The sequence below is a fragment of the Sinohyriopsis cumingii genome, chromosome 8 (assembly GCF_028554795.1).
Source record: "Sinohyriopsis cumingii isolate HCF-2022 chromosome 8, ASM2855479v2, whole genome shotgun sequence".
NCBI lineage: Eukaryota > Metazoa > Mollusca > Bivalvia > Unionida > Unionidae > Sinohyriopsis > Sinohyriopsis cumingii.
The window spans coordinates 97589462-97608124 of record NC_142968.1 but is presented as its reverse complement, the minus strand read 5'-3'; the positions used below and the strand labels follow the sequence as shown (position 1 = coordinate 97608124).

The 18663-nt window shown below is 34.8% G+C and overlaps 1 protein-coding gene across 1 annotated transcript in view; it reads right to left on the bottom strand.

The window, feature by feature from the left end:
* Positions 1-18256, bottom strand: part of LOC149794204 (CBP80/20-dependent translation initiation factor-like) — a 30157-nt gene extending 11901 nt beyond the window's left edge. The window contains exons 1-3 of the mRNA XM_089968313.1: positions 18093-18256; positions 7319-7670; positions 1909-2108 (exon numbers count right to left, since the gene is read on the bottom strand). Coding sequence (XP_089824439.1) covers positions 1909-2108; positions 7319-7670; positions 18093-18185 — 645 coding nt within the window. The 5' untranslated portion in view covers positions 18186-18256. The remainder of the gene's footprint in view (positions 1-1908; positions 2109-7318; positions 7671-18092) is intronic.
* Between the last annotated feature and the right edge of the window lie 407 nt (positions 18257-18663).

Genomic DNA, 18663 nt, shown 5'->3' with positions numbered 1-18663 from the left:
CATCTATACTCACTTATAAGTCCAACTGCATACTACATAGATCTGCATTTGCCATGGCACATAATGTGACAGCAGATTAGAGTCTACATTGTTTGCCAATGCATTTTAATTAAAGTGAGTATTTATGATAATTACTGTGCAATCAGAGGAGTTTATAAGTAAACCATTAATTTATTTATAAAGGCCTTGCACACTCTCTGAATCAGTAATTAAACAAAAGACAACAATTACACAAAATTTTTCTGACTATGAATAGACTGGCTCTAAAACTATACATCTAATGTGGCCACAAATGCCTGAGCAAATCTGCTAATTATAAAAGTCCTGGTGTAATAAATGTTCTATCAAGGATACGAATAAGATTTCTGTAGCTTGTAAGTATTGCAACATTTTATAAATGTAACTTTTTGGTCACAGGGACTGAATTCGCGAGTAAAGAATAAGCAAGTATTGAAATCCCCATGTACAAATTGGAGCATTTGGCAAGGAAGGAATCCACAAGTACAGAAATGCCAAGTACACATCACAAGGCAGGAATCCACAAGTATGGAAACCATGTGAACACCCTACAAAGCAGGAATCACAATTATGGAAACCCAATGTACACCCTGCAAGACAGGAATCAACAAATACAGACATCCCTGATTACATAGTGCAAGACAGGATACAGCATGCACGGAATCCAATCACACTGCAATGCTGGACAGAGTGTGCAGGACTATAGACCATCTCTTATCTCCAGCAGGGGATTTTGCCATCTTTGTAATATTTTCCAACAGATGTCATGTAATAATGAACAAAACTTAAGAAAGTGGAGGTACACTTTGATTCAAAAGAACACTGTTTAGTTATATTAAACGACATAGGTCATTTCATCTGAGCAAGTGAGTAAATACACATTCAATACATTTTTATTCACACGTCATTATGAATGAAATTTCAGCGAAAAAGCAAGACAGGTCTAAAACAGATCTAATGTCAAAATGTCAAATCATAGAAGGCCTTTATTTGTTACCAAGAGTTGAGTAATTGTCAATAAAGTCAGTGAATGTCAGCCATGGTCTCAATGGTGCAGTTTTTCAAGTGCATGTAGAAAACATGTATGTTATGATGAAATATCTTGATGCATCGTCTGAATGGAAGCTACCCATCCCATTGTTTAAATGACAAATGGAAGAAACGACCAAGACACGAGTTAGACTGTAGCTTCTCTATCCATGTCCTCCTCAAGTATCAAAGTTGCCTTGTTATGCGTACTTAAAAGTTTCAGAACTCATGGTTTCCTGACATGCGATGTGTACTTGGAGTTTCCACCACCTTGCAAAGCTGAGATTCATACTTGGGGTTTCCATATTCAATGACTCCTGCTTTGCATATTCATTACACCTCAGGCTTTCTGTACTTGATTTCAGTGTATCCCTTTTTGTATCAATTTATTTGGTGTGTAACAAAGAATGGTTTATCTAGTGTATGAGTCTGCATCAAAAAAACCAAGACAAAGGCTTAAAGCATAATGGTACACAACAACAAACACAAATATAACATTTAGGTCAATTATGTTTGCATTAGCTAAGAGTATGCCAAAAATTTCATTTTTGCCACAAGTCTGCAAAAAGTGATCTTTGCAACATACCGATCTATTTACTGTTTTTATTTCATCTTTTTTCTGTAATCAAATCAACCATTTCATGTAATATGTTCTTAAATTCTGTTGTAAGTGTAAACATACGAAGTTTACATGTATTATTATCAAGGGTAAATTTCAATATCAATAATAAGCATCTATAAACTATCTATAAACTCACTTATTTAAGCTAAAGGCATATAGTTACGTTTATTATCCAGGCTGTCACGAGTTGCACAAACTAAATTCAGACACACAAGACTATACTAGACATTTGAATTCACCTGCAAGGAGAGACACTCCAGTTCATCATCATCATCTGCACCCTGTGTGTTGACTATAAGTTCTAGACAATCATATAGTGGTGCAACAAGGACTCTTAAAGACTCTCCTGATGCTGTTTTCATTATGCCAAACAACTGACACATTAAAGTCAGGAAACTAAGATATTTTGACTTAGAACTGGTTCTAATTTCTTCTCTCACTGAAAATAAAGCAAAATAATAAATCAAAGCATACACATTATAGTATTTCATGTTTGTTATAGTGAATGTTGTATCAAATAATCTTCAATGTATTAAAATAATAAAATGAAAAAAGTTAGCGAAATGTTTCATTTGCATTCTGATATATACTTTATTCTAAGTTGAGTCCAACTGCAAACATTACAGACCTTGATATGCCACCACTTAATTCAAATACAGACCAGGGTCAAAGTTGTTTGCTTGACTGATTTTTCATAATAAATTGCAAAAACTCAGATATGCCAGGGAATTGTGTAATGTTGTCCAGTTAGACTTATTAGCAAGTATATACAGTATATTTAACAAAAACTGAAGTTTTACGACTAACAATAAGTATCTGCACTGAAATACATTTTACCGAGAGAACATGATTCTGTCTTACAGAGAGAAATGTACCAAGATTCTGTCTTAAACAAATACAGAGTGAAATTTACCACGATTCTGTCTTACACATGTATAGAGTGAAATGTAAACAGATAAAAAGACAGTGTTACACATATACAGACAGAAATGTACCATGATTCTGTCTTACACATGTACAGAGTGAAAGTTACCATAATTCTGTCTTAAACATGTAGTGAAATGTACCATGATTCTGTCTTAAGCATGTACAGAGTGAAATTTACCATGATTCTGTCTTAAACATGTATAGAGTGAAATGTACCATGATTCTGTCTTAAACATGTACAGAGTGAAATGTACCATGACTCTGTCTTACACATATACAGAGTGAAATGTACCATGATTCTGTCTTACACATATAAAGAGCGAAATGTACTATGATTCTGCCTTACACACAGACAGTGAAATGTACCATGATTCTGTCTTACACAATTTACAGTGAAATGTACCATGATTCTGTCTTAAACATGTACAGAGTGAAATATATCATGATTCTGTCTTACACATGCATAGAGTGAAATGTACCATGATTCTGTCTTACATATGTACAGAGTGAAATGTACCATGATTCTGTCCTAAACAGATAAAAAGTCTGTGTTACACATATACAGCGTGAAATGTACTATGATTCTGTCTTACACATATAAAGAGTCAAATGTACTATGATTCTGTCTTACACAATTTACAGAGTGAAATGTACCATGATTCTATCTTAAACATGTACAGAGTGAAATATACCATGATTCTGTCTTACACATGTATAGAGTGAAATGTACCATGATTCTGTCTTACACATGTACAGAGTGAAACATACCATGATTCTGTCCTAAACAGATAAAAAGTCTGTGTTACACATATACAGAGTGAAATGTACCATGATTCTGTCTTACACATTTACAGAGTGAAATGTACCATGATTCTTTCTCACACATGTATATACAAATTCTGTCTTATACATTTACAGAGTGAAATGTACCATGATTCTTTCTCACACGTGTATACAAATTCTGTCTAACACATAGGGTGAAATGTACCATGATTCTGTCTCATACATTTATTAAAATTCTGTCTTACACATATACAGATTAAAATGTACCATGATTTTGTCTGAAATAAAGAAACTCAACAGAAACTCCTAAAAGGCATGTCTTAAACTTTAAGAAGGGATATAATGATCAAAGTACCAGTATGGGAAAAAAATCCTGAATGCTATGTTAACTTAAAACAAAAAGCTCAACAACTGATTTGTGACCTTTTTCCTACTAATGATCCTGACCATTAAGCAAGGAACTTAACTACTGAATGGTAAAGTATGGGTTTGAGTAACGTTTTGTCCAAGTACCTGTAGATGCAAAACAACTGACAACATGGACAAAGAAAGAGGCCACTGACTTGCATTAGCCCTTATAACAGGCTCAAGTTTCATTAACATCTTTTGAATGGCTCAAAATTTATACTCATAAACAGACAATCTTTACTGTGATTCACAATCTATAATCTTGCACGGACAGAGGCCACTTATGTAATCACCCTGACCCTGAGGCATGGTGCATGGCTATGGTATATATTACACAATATGGTCAAGTTATATCACTAGAGGTTTCATTAAAATAACTTCAGTGTTTCAAAAGCTATCATTCAAACAAACTACAAGTCACAGGACAACATTTCCCACTGCCACGACAAAAATGAGTTATGGGGCATGACTATGAAATGCAACACACCATTTAGTCAATATATATATTGTGGCAAAGTTCAATGGTTCACAAGTTATACTCTGGATAAGAATACATGTCACAGAATGACATGTTAACATTTCCTTTACTATTAACCAGAAGGCATAGCTATGGTATACACTGTCTAGTCATGATAAATAATTGGATTACGTATTATGCCTGACTTAAGACAGACAATTAAAAAGTCAACATTTCAAATTTTACAAGAGTGAACTTACTTCCTATTTAAACATCAAAATGGCAGCAAAACAGATTTAAAATAAATATCAGGCAGAGAATTTAACATATTATTGCATTTATATCCCTGGAGTTTTTAAATTTGACATCAAATATCTTAGAAATGAAGGATAGTGCATTATAAATATACAAATACACACCACAGAATTTTATATTTAGGATGTTTGTATTACCAACCCCTTGAACTTAAAATACACTAGGTCATATGACACTGAGTTTCAAGCTGGTATGGTAACATTTTCCTTCTCATAAGTATGCAAACACAGAACTAAACTTTGAAAAGACATACACCAATTTATATTAGTGTTAGAACAATTAAACAGGAAAATCAGCACAATTTCTAGTGTGAAAAATATGTGTATCAATATCGTGTTCATGCATAAGAATTTACAAACTCTCACATGTCTGTGCACAAGGATAATGCACGGGCAGACACACACAGTCCATGAACTTCGAGACTTTTTGAACGAGGCTGTTTACATAAGGATAAGGAGGCTTTTCCACCAGTGGTGAGACCCACAACTGAACTGTTCATTTATAATTTGATTTTAAAGAATGGAACAGCTATGGCAGACTGTATTGCCCAATTACGATGATCCACACACACACACACACACACAGAGTATATATATATATATATATATATATATATATATATATATATATATATATATATATATATATATATATGCACACACACAACATGCTCATACATTTTAAGTTATAAGATAAAAGAAGACAAACATATAACATACAAAATCCAGCAACTGAACACCAATAAAAATGTGAAAGATAGATCTCAAAAGATTCTGTCTTCTCATGTTTCTTTTTTTTAATAAGGCCCTTCTTATTGCATGTCTTTCTTTCTCTCTCTCAAACATGGAGAGAAAAAACAAAGAATAAAACAGTGCATGTGGAAGAATCTTAATTCACTGAAGGCAAAAAGAAAAAAGAAAATGTGCTTATATATAGAATCTAAAAATAAAAAAGTATGCTCCCATACACGCTCAAAATGCTGATTGACAATTTCAGGAGTTAAGCACAATAACACTATGCCACTCCAATGCCTTAGTAATGTCAGGCAAATTATTACGTATGGGCCACTTTTGCCAAGTGGGATTTTTTGGGATAAGATCAATTACTCCTAAAAATTCTTTTATCCCATTTTAAAGCATATACTGCATAATTACAAGTATTTCCATTACAAGTAGAGAAAAATTCATAACACTGCAATATAATCCATTTCATCAACACAAAATAACTCTTTAGTAACTATGTGACACTCTTATTTATTTCTGTTCCATTTTACTGTCAGCTGGAGATCTAGTCTTCGGGAGAGGATACTGTGAAACTGCACAGTACTGAAGTAATTCATCAAACTGGAAATATTGATTGTATTATTTTTATCATCACTCCATTGCTTTATAGACCCCATTAGTAAAATAATACTACAGCTGCTTGTTGTTATTATTGTTGCTGTTGTGGGTCGACTTCCTTCAAGTGCCTCTTCTATATTTAACTTATCCTCATCCCAATATTTAGAGAATCAGAATGTCCCCAAACCAGAAAGTCCCAAAATCAGAATGTCCCAAAACCAGAAAGTCCCGAAACAAAATGCAAAGTACCAATGAATGCTGACGTACTCGAATTTTATCATTTTCACATGCTTGTACCAAACAATATTCTAGCGAAAGGTTATTTTTCATACCTTTATATTTGGTAAAAATATGAATTTGGCTGCCAAATATGAACCATTTTAAACTTCTAAAAATAACTCAAATGTCCGCATAAAATGGCTATTTGACACCCAAATAATTTTTAAACTAATTTTTCAAATGTTGATACAATCATTGCCATGACATTATCAGATCAATAACATTTTTGAAAATTTGGGAATTTTAGGGTCAAAAAAAAGCCGTATAACACCTACCACTTTATGAGTCCTGCTGAATCTTCATTAGCCCTTTCTACAATGGCTTACTAGTTACAACTGAAACATACTAGCTATCAGGCTACTGAAATTATAAAAACTAATAAACCCACAGAAAATTTAACAGCCTCAGGCTAGCACAGTACTGCTAATTTCAAGTCCTACATACACTGATTGGCCCCGCTGCTAATCAATAAAAACAGCATATGGTACCATCAAAATGAATCAACAACTGGGTACCAAGCTCTAGAAACCACATACAATACACTACTACCTCTTTTACACTTCTCCATGTCCTCTTTTCCAATCAAATTAAATTTAGGTATATTTGTCATTGTGACTGCTTACCGAAGGACTTAAATAAAGACTGTGTGTGTGTGTGTGGTTTGGATTTTAATGTAGCTTTTAACAATTTTTTTACTACGATGTCTGCAGTGTGGCAGTTGATAGTGATGTCTAGCACTGGGGCATCATGCTGCAAATATGAAGCATCATGTCCCACCCAGCAGTCACATTATCCTGACACGAGGCCAATCAGTCCTAACACAAACCTTTTAATGCCGAGTGCCATGCCGGGCAGCTGCTAGTACCATTTTTTAAATGTTTGGTATGACATAAAAATGGTACCAGCAGCTGTCTCGCTTGATGTTCATCATTAACAGGTTTGTGTTAGGACTGGTAAGCCTGGTATCAGGAATAAAGCAAGAAACTGGCAGAAGAACATTTGAAATACTTTTAAAGTGACAAATGATTCTGTAGCCTTGCTTTTAATTCCATTTGCTTTACATGCTAAAGTACAGTTTCTTTCTTTAAACAATAAATTTTATAAACATCAACACTTTAAAATTTAAAAAAATAAAATCACCTGTGAAATCGTTCTGCACTAAACTAAGTAAAGCCGATCTAAACTTGGCTCCCTTTGCTTCTAGGCTGGTTAATTTATAACAAATACAGGCTCCTGATTTGGCAAATTCTCTGTCACTCATGCACTTTTTATAAATCATTAAAGCCAGAATTTTCAAATCCTTGTCATCTTTCACAGATGACTCAGCTAGCTGATAAATATTTGTTAGATCTTGTTCCGATATATCTAGTGCTAGAGATGACAGCATGTCCTCCATGTCCTTCAGACAGTTGCTGCCACTGCTACCACCTCCACCACCACCATCTCCAGCTGCTCCGTCCACATTCTGTGCTGACTTCGTTGGTTTGCTAGTCTGTAAACACAAAGTTCAGTTAGCTGCAAGATCACCTAATAAATAATGCATTGATCTTGTCAGTAATTATATGTATTTGATATCTGCATGATATAAAGAGTTCTACTAAAGTATGATCAACAATCAAATTAGAAATACAACCTTTTAAGTGGTGGCAAGCAGAGTCAGTCAGAAATATGTGATGATCTCACTCATCATCAAATCAGTGTTGTATCTTGCTGACAAAGGCCTTGATTTTTAGTTGGATCAAAATCGGATCACATGAATGATACCAACTCCAGCCAATCTGACAAAAGATCGCATAATTTAGTTGCATTGATCTCATTATCAAAGTCATCGATGACCTTGATATAAGTGCATATTCCAAATACAATCAAAATCAGATAATAAATATGACTTCTTGATTGGTAACAATCTCAGTCAATGAGATGCAAAATCACCTCATTCCTATGCATGGATCTAACTTATTTTCAAAGTTGTCTGAGATCCTGATGACGTCATCCCAAATTTCAAGTTTTATAGAAAATCTGATGATAACTAAGGCATCTGTATAGGTAATAAGCAAGTGTTGATGGAAGCATGACGGATGCAGGGATATACCTGAAAAAGCTCTAGTCTTTATAGACAGGTAAACTAAAAATGAGAAAGCTGGAACAGGTGAATGGTATGTTTCACTCATCTAAATATGCCATCTCTACTGAAATTAAGGTTTACAGGCCAAACAGTCAGTGCTATCTGATAGCCTGATGCATGGGGTCCCTCTAATTTTAGATCAGGCCCATCCTGTATTCTAGGTGAGGTGCCTGTGTTGCTTGCAGAATTTTTTTAACTTGCCTGAGGAAACTTTGATCATGCTGATGAAATGTGTTGATGTATTTTCAAGATGTTGACATACCTGCTATAAAATACAATCTAAATCAGATCACCACTGTCCTATGTAAAATTGAGATCTGACTTTAATCAGACTGAAGCATGGCATGTCATGCTAAAATTACGATTTGGTACTCACAAACCCACTGACATGTTTGTGTTTCGAGAAAACACAATTTTTTTCAGTAATCTTCAAGACAATTAAAAAAAAACACCACCACTTTCAGTATATGCCCCTTACATGTAGCATGTATAAATGGTAAATAGTCATGATTGAAGCTGATGTAAAACTATCCCTTGGGCAGTTTCAATAGCTGCAATTAAAGTCAAAGAGGCCAGGTACAAACTGCCATTTCACATATTACTTTGCTGGCTGACAATAGCTAGTAAGATGTGTCTGAAGGCTGCAGTTTATGCTAATTAGCATAGGTAGGATCAAGAAGTGGAACAACCCATTATAGGTAAATCAAAGTGATGACAGATGCCTGTACAAAAAGAAAAGTTATTTCACATTATTGCCTTAAATTAGAATGCTTTAGCCACACGTATTGTATTTTTAACAAGTTTGTGAACAACAGCAACATTTCTTTGAACTCGGACTTTACTGCATATATACAATACAAAGCATGGTCATTTCAGTTGTCAGAATAGTGTTCAAGTGTAATTCATTTTTTAAACTTGATTTAGGTTAGCTATCAGTAAATCCCAACAAAAATAAATTTCAAAACTCTTGGTTGATGGAGTTTTACTTTGTGAAGCACTTGCATTTCCTGCAAAACCCTTTGAACCCTTATGAATTTATATTCGAATTTTTGCTATTGTAATGTTGTGTGACAATATTAAAATAGGGGAAATTTTGGGCATGTGGAAACTGATGTCCAAGCTTGTGGAATTTCAGTCAGGGCTTTTGAGTTAATTTAAGTCACCAGCCCGGTGCCTATCTAAAAAAAATATTCTTTGAGCACTGGCAGTAGAGATAGACTGAGATGGAGACCCAGGGTTGTTTCAAAGTCAGATAAATCAAAATCTGATTAAAATAAAGCCTAACTTCTAAATTAAACCTGAACGGCACTGATAAAGGTTTGAGTCTGGCTGACTTTTTGGAATACCTGATCCACTTAGTTTTAGTAACCTATCCAAATAAATACTGCATTGTTAGGGAGGGTTATCTGTAGAAACTACATGTTCTAAATGAAGTTTTTTTCATTAGAAATCTGAAATTTGTAATATGACTGGTGATTTGAATAGCCAATAGAACAATGCTGCTTATCAGTGTCCATCAGATCCTGTCATTTGTTATTACTGTTATGACTATGGTTTTAATCTATTTAACAGAAAAGAGCAAAAACCAACAAGTTTAGGAAAATTCAAAAACTGAATTCCAATTAAATTCCAATATTGAAGGAATTGATGTGCCTGTAGTCTTGAATATGTTAATGTGCCAGTAGATTGGAATGTGGCAACGTGCTAAGAGTCTTGTGATAAACCATAAAAATATAATTCAAAATGTTCTTGTCTGAATTCACTATAATTACAAATTAATGTTTCTGTCCAAGAATATTACTGAAAAGCACTTTGTATTTCCAGTGAACAATAATTGAATAAATAATCATATCAAAATCAAATCCCGAACACAACAATTATTCTGCTAAAGATGTTATAGCAAGACTCAGTAATTTCTGAAGTAAACTATATTATATATATTAAAAAAACTAAGACACAAAAGTAAAACAAGGATGCAGGTCAAAAGTTAATTTCTAGAAATGTAAAGCTATCAACAAGATAAAATCCATTACGCAGATAAAAAAAAAACATGTTTACCTTTATTGATAATGATCCTAATATTTAACCAATACTCCTAGAGAAATATTAACTATATATTGTTTGTTGACTAAATAAAATCAAATGTTCCTGGTCAAGTACACAGTGAACTAGATTCTGGACAAGGTCAAGTCCCATATACAATTATACATAACCTATAATCTTGGCGGGAAAAAAACTAACAAATAAAATTAATATATACATAACATTGCTCTTTGACATTACTGGATATGGTGGAAAACTGCACAAGCTGCAAAAAAGAGACTGATGGCCTCTAAATGTGTCATCATTTCCACATTATAGTTCAACAGACTGATACAGAGTTGTCAACTCCTTCAGAAATTAGCATTTCACAGCAAGTGTTTGGAATGATTCTGTGAAATGGGATGAGAGATGGATTAGACATTCAGTGAAATGAGATGAGAGATGGATTAGACATTCAGTGAAATGGCTTGAGAGAGATGATTAGATATTCAATGAAATGGCCTGATAGAGATGGATTTGACATTTTGTGAAATGGGATGTGAGATGGATTAGATATTCAGTGAAATGGATTAACAGAGATGGATTAGACATTCAGTGAAATGGAATGAGAGATGGATTAGACATTTATTGAAATGGATTGACAGAGATGGAATAGACATTCTGTGAAATGGCTTGAGAGAGATGGATTAGACATTCAGTGAAATGGAATGAGAGATGGATTAGACATTTATTGAAATGGATTGACAGAGATGGAATAGACATTCTGTGAAATGGCTTGAGAGAGATGAATTAGACATTTTGTGAAATGGGATGAAAGATGGATTAGACATTCATTGAAATGGATTGACAAAGATGGATTAGACATTTTGTGAAATGGGATGAAAGATGGATTAGACATTCAGTGAAATGGATTGACAGAGATGGAATAGACATTCAGTGAAATGGCTTGAGAGAGATGGATTAGACATTCAGTGAAATGGAATGAGAATTGGATTAGACATTCAATGAAATGGATTGATTGAGCTGGAATACACAGGCAGTGAAATGGATCAATAGAGATGGATTAGACATTTTGTGAAATGGAATGAGAGATGGATTAGACTCAATGAAATGGCTTGATAGAGATTGATTAGACATTCAGTGAAATGCATTGAGAAAGAAGGATTAGACATTCAGCAAAATGGATTCATAGAGATGGATTAGACATTCAGTGAAATGGATTGAGATGGATTAGACATTCAGTGAAATGGATTGATAAAGATGGATTAGATATTCAATGAAATGGATTGATGGAGATAGATTAGACATTTAGTGAAATGGATCGACAGAGATGGATTAGACATTCAGTGAAAAGGACTGATAAAGTTGGATTAAATATTCAGCAAAATGGATTGATAAAGATGGATTAGACATTCAGTGAAAAGGACGGATAAAGTTGGATTAAATATTCAGCAAAATGGATTGATAAAGATGGATTAGACATTCAGTGAAAAGGACTGATAAAGTTGGATTAAATATTCAGCAAAATGGATTGATAAAGATGGATTAGACATTCAGTGAAAAGGACTGATAAAGTTGGATTAAATATTCAGCAAAATGGATTGATAAAGATGGATTAGACATTCAGTGAAATGGACTGATAAAGTTGGATTAAATATTCAGCAAAATGGATTGATAAAGATGGATTAGACATTCAGTGAAAAGGACTGATAAAGTTGGATTAAATATTCAGCAAAATGGATTGATAAAGATGGATTAGACATTCAGTGAAAAGGACTGATAAAGTTGGATTAAATATTCAGCAAAATGGATTGATAAAGATAGATTAGACATTCTATCTGCATATAAAAGTTGGCTCAAACAAATGAATTTATCAGCTACAAGCCTCCTCTAAAATCCCACACAGTAGGAGTCTAGCTACCTGCTACTGAATTGCAGATTGTGCAGCCTCCACAGCCCATATCATTTTGGGTTCTGAACTTATGAATGTTTTGATGACTCACACATGATATTTTGACACTCCAATTCAAGTCCCACTGCAGCAGTAAAACTTTCAATTCCTCGCTTAATTCCCACAAAATGTACTTCAAACATTTGTTGTCTAATATATGTGAATGGTCACCTTTTAGGGCAGTTTTGATAATACCACAAATAAATGCATCTTTAGTACTGGCAAAATCAGAATTGCAGTAAAGAGTCTTAAAAGTTGGTCAGACTGCTTTGGTCATGATTCCCAAGTGGCATTTATCAGTTGAAGAAACAGGAATTTAAGGCCATGAATATTAATCATCATTTGTTTTAAATTTAAAAAGATGCAGAGAAAAATTTGGCACAGACTAGCAAACATAATGTAACTATATACTTTTGTCAGTTAGGGAGTGAAATTTCCTTCTAAAAATATTCAATCTCCAGCTTTTTTTGTAGTAATAACTATTTAGATTCCTACCTGACTTAGGTGCATTCATTTATATTTCCATACACTCAAACAGGTAATATAAATAATATAAATGCATGAATGTGTTAGTAATTAAGATCTAAGGTTCCATTTACTTTGTTCATATTTTTTTAATTTTTGTAAGTCTTGGACTTCTATGGTTAGAACATTGAAAGTAACATACCACAAGCCTGTATGTCCCAGACTGCACTTGTCCAACTGGAATGAACTGAGAACTGTCTGATAAAGTATAGTTCAATGCAACCGTAATAGACGCCAGTACTAAATGGTGCAGGAGATCAAAATAGAACCTCAGAATTACACATGGTATATTCTCCACTACCGAAGGTACAAAACTGACAGTTCTACACTCAAATTTATCAGGTTGGAAGGTTATCTGCCCATATTTTCCACAGCATATCTGGACATAAAAAACTGATTTTTCTCAAAAATCAGGGAAATGAAGAAAACCATATATTTTCATGTACACTTGCTTTTTAAACAGGCTAGGAGTTGTTCTTTTACAAGAATAAACGTGAATTGTGTGTGAAAGTTTGTGGGGAAAAAAATCAAACTGATGTCTTTTTAAGGTCAATCAAAACTGCAAAAACAGTAACTCTGCTGGCATAATGTTGATGATCCTATATGTTGTGATTTTCACCTCCCAAATAGTTGTGGCAAATCATTATGTGTGTATGTGTGCGTTCTAGAGTTCTAGGTGGACATTTTCCTGGCATATATCAATCCATTGATGCTTTTCGTATGTAATATTTCTTAATCTATATTTGGTATTTATCACCACTTTCTCAACTGATCACAAAACATGGTACATTTCAAGCATGATGAATTTATATTTTTATAGTGAAAATGGATAGCTCAAACATAAAAATATTACCTCCCAAGTTTTGGGGACTTGGAGATTTTGAAAAATGTTTGGATATTTTTCATCATCTTACAAAAATAAACAGTGTAACATATATTACTTACAAGACACACATTTAACAGAGGATAAACTTTAATATATTAGAGGAAAATAGTGTTATTGTCGACTCCTTCAATGTTTCATGAAGAATACCGATTTCAGTATTTGCCGCTTCCATTGCATTCTAGCCAAATGAAATGCAGGCCAACAGAACTTGAAAACACGTCCATTTGCTTGTGTGGGAATTTGAATTTAGTAGGAAAAAGACATGAGAGTAAGTAAAGTCTAACTAAAACATTATAACTTTAATCTGTAGAAAAGTGCTGATATGGGCTGCTAAGTGTGTGAAATATTTAGGGATCGCCTTGAGCTTCACCAATGTTATAAATTGTGATTTTTTGTCCTTATTGGCAACAAACATATACCAGCAGGTGATCTTTTTGGCAACATTACAGCTGAATATAACTTGCTCTGGAATCTATTGTTACATAACTCTCAGACGACCATCACACGAAAACAGTCGAATCGAGTGGAGGGTTGGGTCATGCTAGCACTCCTTGTGTTAATGTATAGTACTGATAAGGTGATTTCATGTTGTCAGAGATTTCGTCTTACTTTATTAATAAAATATCAGACTCCTGTGGTAGGACTATGGGGCAACCAAGTCCTACAACGTAAGACACATCACCCGATATTTTTGTTCTGTGGGAGTGATAGGTCTTACTGCCTAAATAATGGCGCTGTTTAGCGTGTTTTGATGTCAACTAACAGCGTAACGAAAGTCAAATTTTCAGGAACATCACACACAACTGGCAACCAATAACAACGCTTTCCTACGTAGTAAAGTTATAAAGTTTTTGTCACAAAAGAAATGGACCTTTTTTCAAGTTTCGTTGGCCTACATTCAGTTAGCTGGAAAGCGATGAAAGCCGGGAATGCTGAAATCGGGTTAAGTTGAAATATTCTTTAACAAAATTAATAAAAATACATGTATAGTGTGCCTATTGGAACTGTAAGCAATGTTTCATTTCATTCATGAAACATATCTCCCATATGAACCTACTTCAACATAGAGAGATCTTGGAAACGCATAATTACACGTCATTGGGCGCCAATTTTTGATCTGGGACATAGAAAATCACTGAGGCGGAGTCCTCCGTATGCACGTAAAAGGTGTGCAGCAAAATTCAAAGATTTGCCAGTCCTGCTTCAGCCACCTGCTTTGTGGGAAAATGTGTGGATAAATTAGCCATGCTGATATTTACAAGGACAGAATTCAGTGACTGAAATACCCACTGATGTACATACATGTTGCCATTATAAGAGTACATCAAAAAGAACATGACGCAATAGCTGGGCGGCAAGTTCAAAGGCTTTGACTGGCGGCCAGGTGGGCAAATGTACTTATATTTACAGTGATTGAATTCAGAGTCAGAAAGACCCAGAGATGTACATGTGGTCATTTATAAAAGTACATCAAATAAACAACTTTAGCTTTTGTTATTGTGTTCATTTCCGAATTTATTGGAATAAGTAGTGCACGTAACCTCAAAAGCAAAACATGTTGAGACTTAGACAAAATGCCATTCATAAATTTGGATAAGTATTTTGGGGTTAAATGGCAAACTTACGAAGATTGTAACGAGATTCAGAAGAGTGCTAAAGCTGCTAGAACTGATAGTTCGGATAGGACAGTAGCTAAGTGTAAGAAAGTGTGTGATGCCTAGCTTAGTGTTTGGAATAAGTCCTTACTTGAATTGACAAAATTCAATATCACTCTGATGGACGAACAAGAGCTATTTAATAGGTACATTGACTGACCCTACTTTTTTTTAAAAATGCCCTTGCATTATTCCGGTAAGTTCTAGTGTTGTAGCGAAATGTACTCATCAAGACATTAGTAGCTTGGCCTAGTTTTGATATAAATTACGTTGACAAACAAACTCTTGCCCATTCACAAGCATATGTTCTGATAGCTGACTGACCATTAAACTTTTTCCGAGTAAGGTAGCAACTATCAATTTCCTGCATGATATCCTTTGATGATAAAACATACAAACATGTGTTTTAAGTTCAGAATTGGTGATCTGGATATATATTAACCGCCCCTTATACACTATTTCATCATAAAATTAGTTTGAAACTGTAAGTGAACCAGTAGGCCTAATGGGAAATAATGGCAGACTTCACTAAATCTGGGATGTACCAGTTTATTAGATTGTTTCGTAAATCATCGGGCAAATATTTTCAGAAAAATACACAAATCATTGAAAGCAAAGCCAAGGTATTATTTTATCAAAGATTTAACTTTAAATGCAAATTATGTAGGTCAGAAACGTATGGGACAAAGCTATGTTATGGAATTCACAAGATGCACTTTTATGTCTAAGTTGTTTTCCGACATAACACGTATTTGCGAAAATACGGGGGAAAAACAGCAAATCAGATACTATTTAATCATTGCCTAAAATTACTACAAGGACGTAGACAAATAAATAAACCATAAATCTGCAATCCTGTCAATGGACTGTTGTAATGAAGCTATATTAAAGTGAGTGATTACATTACGAAAACCTCTCCATCTAAAAATAGATGCACTCACATCCGTGTTGATTCTGTAGGAAAGAAGGGACTGCAACTTTTGATGGTGGGACTCCTATTTTTACCAAAATTGGAGCCCTGAACTCCTACTTTTAAAATCCTAGCAAGATCTCTGACATACTTCGGCACACCTCTATTACCAACGCACTGCAACAAATTCAAATATATGTCAACGGAACATGAAAATGTGTCCATTTGCTAGTGTTATATTTTCATTCTGCCAGGATAAAGACAGCACAGTAAGTATGTTATTTACACATAAATTAATGGACTGCCAAGCATGTGAGATATTCCTGAAACTCTGACTACTCATTCCTATGTCAACTGACATCGGAACATGCTATACAAGGCCATTATTTGGGTAGTAAGACATAGCACTAAAACAAAAACAACATATGCTATCTCTTACATCGTAGTGGTCCAATAAATCAACCCACCCCTCCAAATCTGTGTTGATACTGATGTACGATATGTGGGTCTGATGTGACCTGTTCATTAAAATGTGCAATTCTGCTGCAAGAAATCTTTCCGGAACAAACCTGCATACACTTTAGACACATACCCTAATTGGTAACAGCCATATAAAGCGTGAAATTCAAAATGGCCACAGGACAGATAGTGTTGCTATTTCAGGTAAACTTACAAGTCACCAAACGAACGCTGTGCTCCAGAAATATAATGTAGGTGTCACCAAAAGAACTCTACAGCTGATGGTAGCTCCACAGCCACGAGAAATACCGGTAAGTGTATAAAATGTACACTGATGTGTTCAGCCAAATTTAGATGCAAATAATTGCAGCTTTAATGAACAGGTGATATCAGCCCCTCACCCAATAGGAATAATATAGTTTTGTTCATTTCGTTAAGGATAATATTTTCAACTTAACCCGATTTTGGCATTCCCGGCTTTCATCGCTTTCCAGTCAAATGAAATGTAGGCCAACGAAACTTGAAAACAGGTCCATTTCATTTGTGAGAATTTGAATTTATTAGAGAAAAGACACCAGAGTAAGTAAAGTCTGACTAAAACATTATGACTTTACTTTGTAGAAAATTGACAGTTGTGAGACATTCCTGAAAATTTGATTTTCATTACGATGTTAGTCAACATCAAAACACAACACACAGTGCTGTTAGTTAGGCTGTAAGACCCTGACGCCCAAAACATAAACATCAGCGTCAATGTCTTACATGCAGGACTAATGTATCGGCCTAACATTGTAGGACTAAGGAGCGACCTAAAATACACAAATACCAGGGAAGCCTCCCCGAACCAGGACAGTTCATGCATCATTTGCATTTATTTCAAAATAGACGAGTCTATTCTAAGAATTTCGAAAAGCTCAAATTATGCATAAAACATTAAATTTTGATATATTTACAATTCTGAAAGGGGCCCCGAGTGGCCGAGTGGTCTAAAGCGCTCACCGTTACGGATCACTGCCATCTCACCTCTGTCTGCGTCGGTTCGAGTCTCGGATTCGGCTAATGTGGTTATGTGAGAAAGCTTGCCAGTAGCTTCTCGTGGGTCGGTGGTTCTTTCCGGTTTTTTTCTGGGTTCTTCCTCCACCATTAATACTGGCCGCCATGTATAGCCTCTCTTGTGCTGAAAAATGGCGTTAAACCCTACAACAACAACAACAACAACAACATCAACAATTCTGAAAAAATCCGATCCTGTTGCGTAACATTCACTGGCTGTAGCAAATCTGCAGAAAAAGTAGCTCCACTAAAACATTATACTGCGCTATAGAGTGCACAACTAAAGACTGTATTATAGCACACAAACCTTTGCATCTGAGTCTCCCCCTTGACCTACTGTAGGTAGTTCACGCTGCAAAAGTCCCCGGCCTCTGCCACGACCACGACTGGACGCCGCCATAGTTTGTTCTTGTTTTTTTGGAGGTTCCTCCGGTACCTTACCTGGATATCTCTGGTTTGTCCACCGGTTATTGTTGGCTTTCATCACAATACGATCCAAACGAATTCATAGAGTCTGATGAAATAGTTGTGACAAAAAATATAAATATATGAAATATTGATCAATTAGAAGGCATGAAGAGGGATGAGCTTAAATATTATAATGAAATCTCCCTCTTTCTCTCTCTCTCTCTCTCTCTCTCTCTCTCTATATATATATATATATATAATTGTTATCTGTTACGGCCAGGATTGATAGAAGTCAGTAGCCCTTCTCTTAGCGAAAAAGGTCATCATATAGATTCTTCTACTAAAACACCCGACTTCCTGTATTTGATCAGTGCTCAAGATAAAAGTCATTGGTGATTGGAGCACTGCAAAACTAACACACGATGTAACAAAAGCTCACTGTCATTTCAGTTTGTAGTGCGTAGGACCAC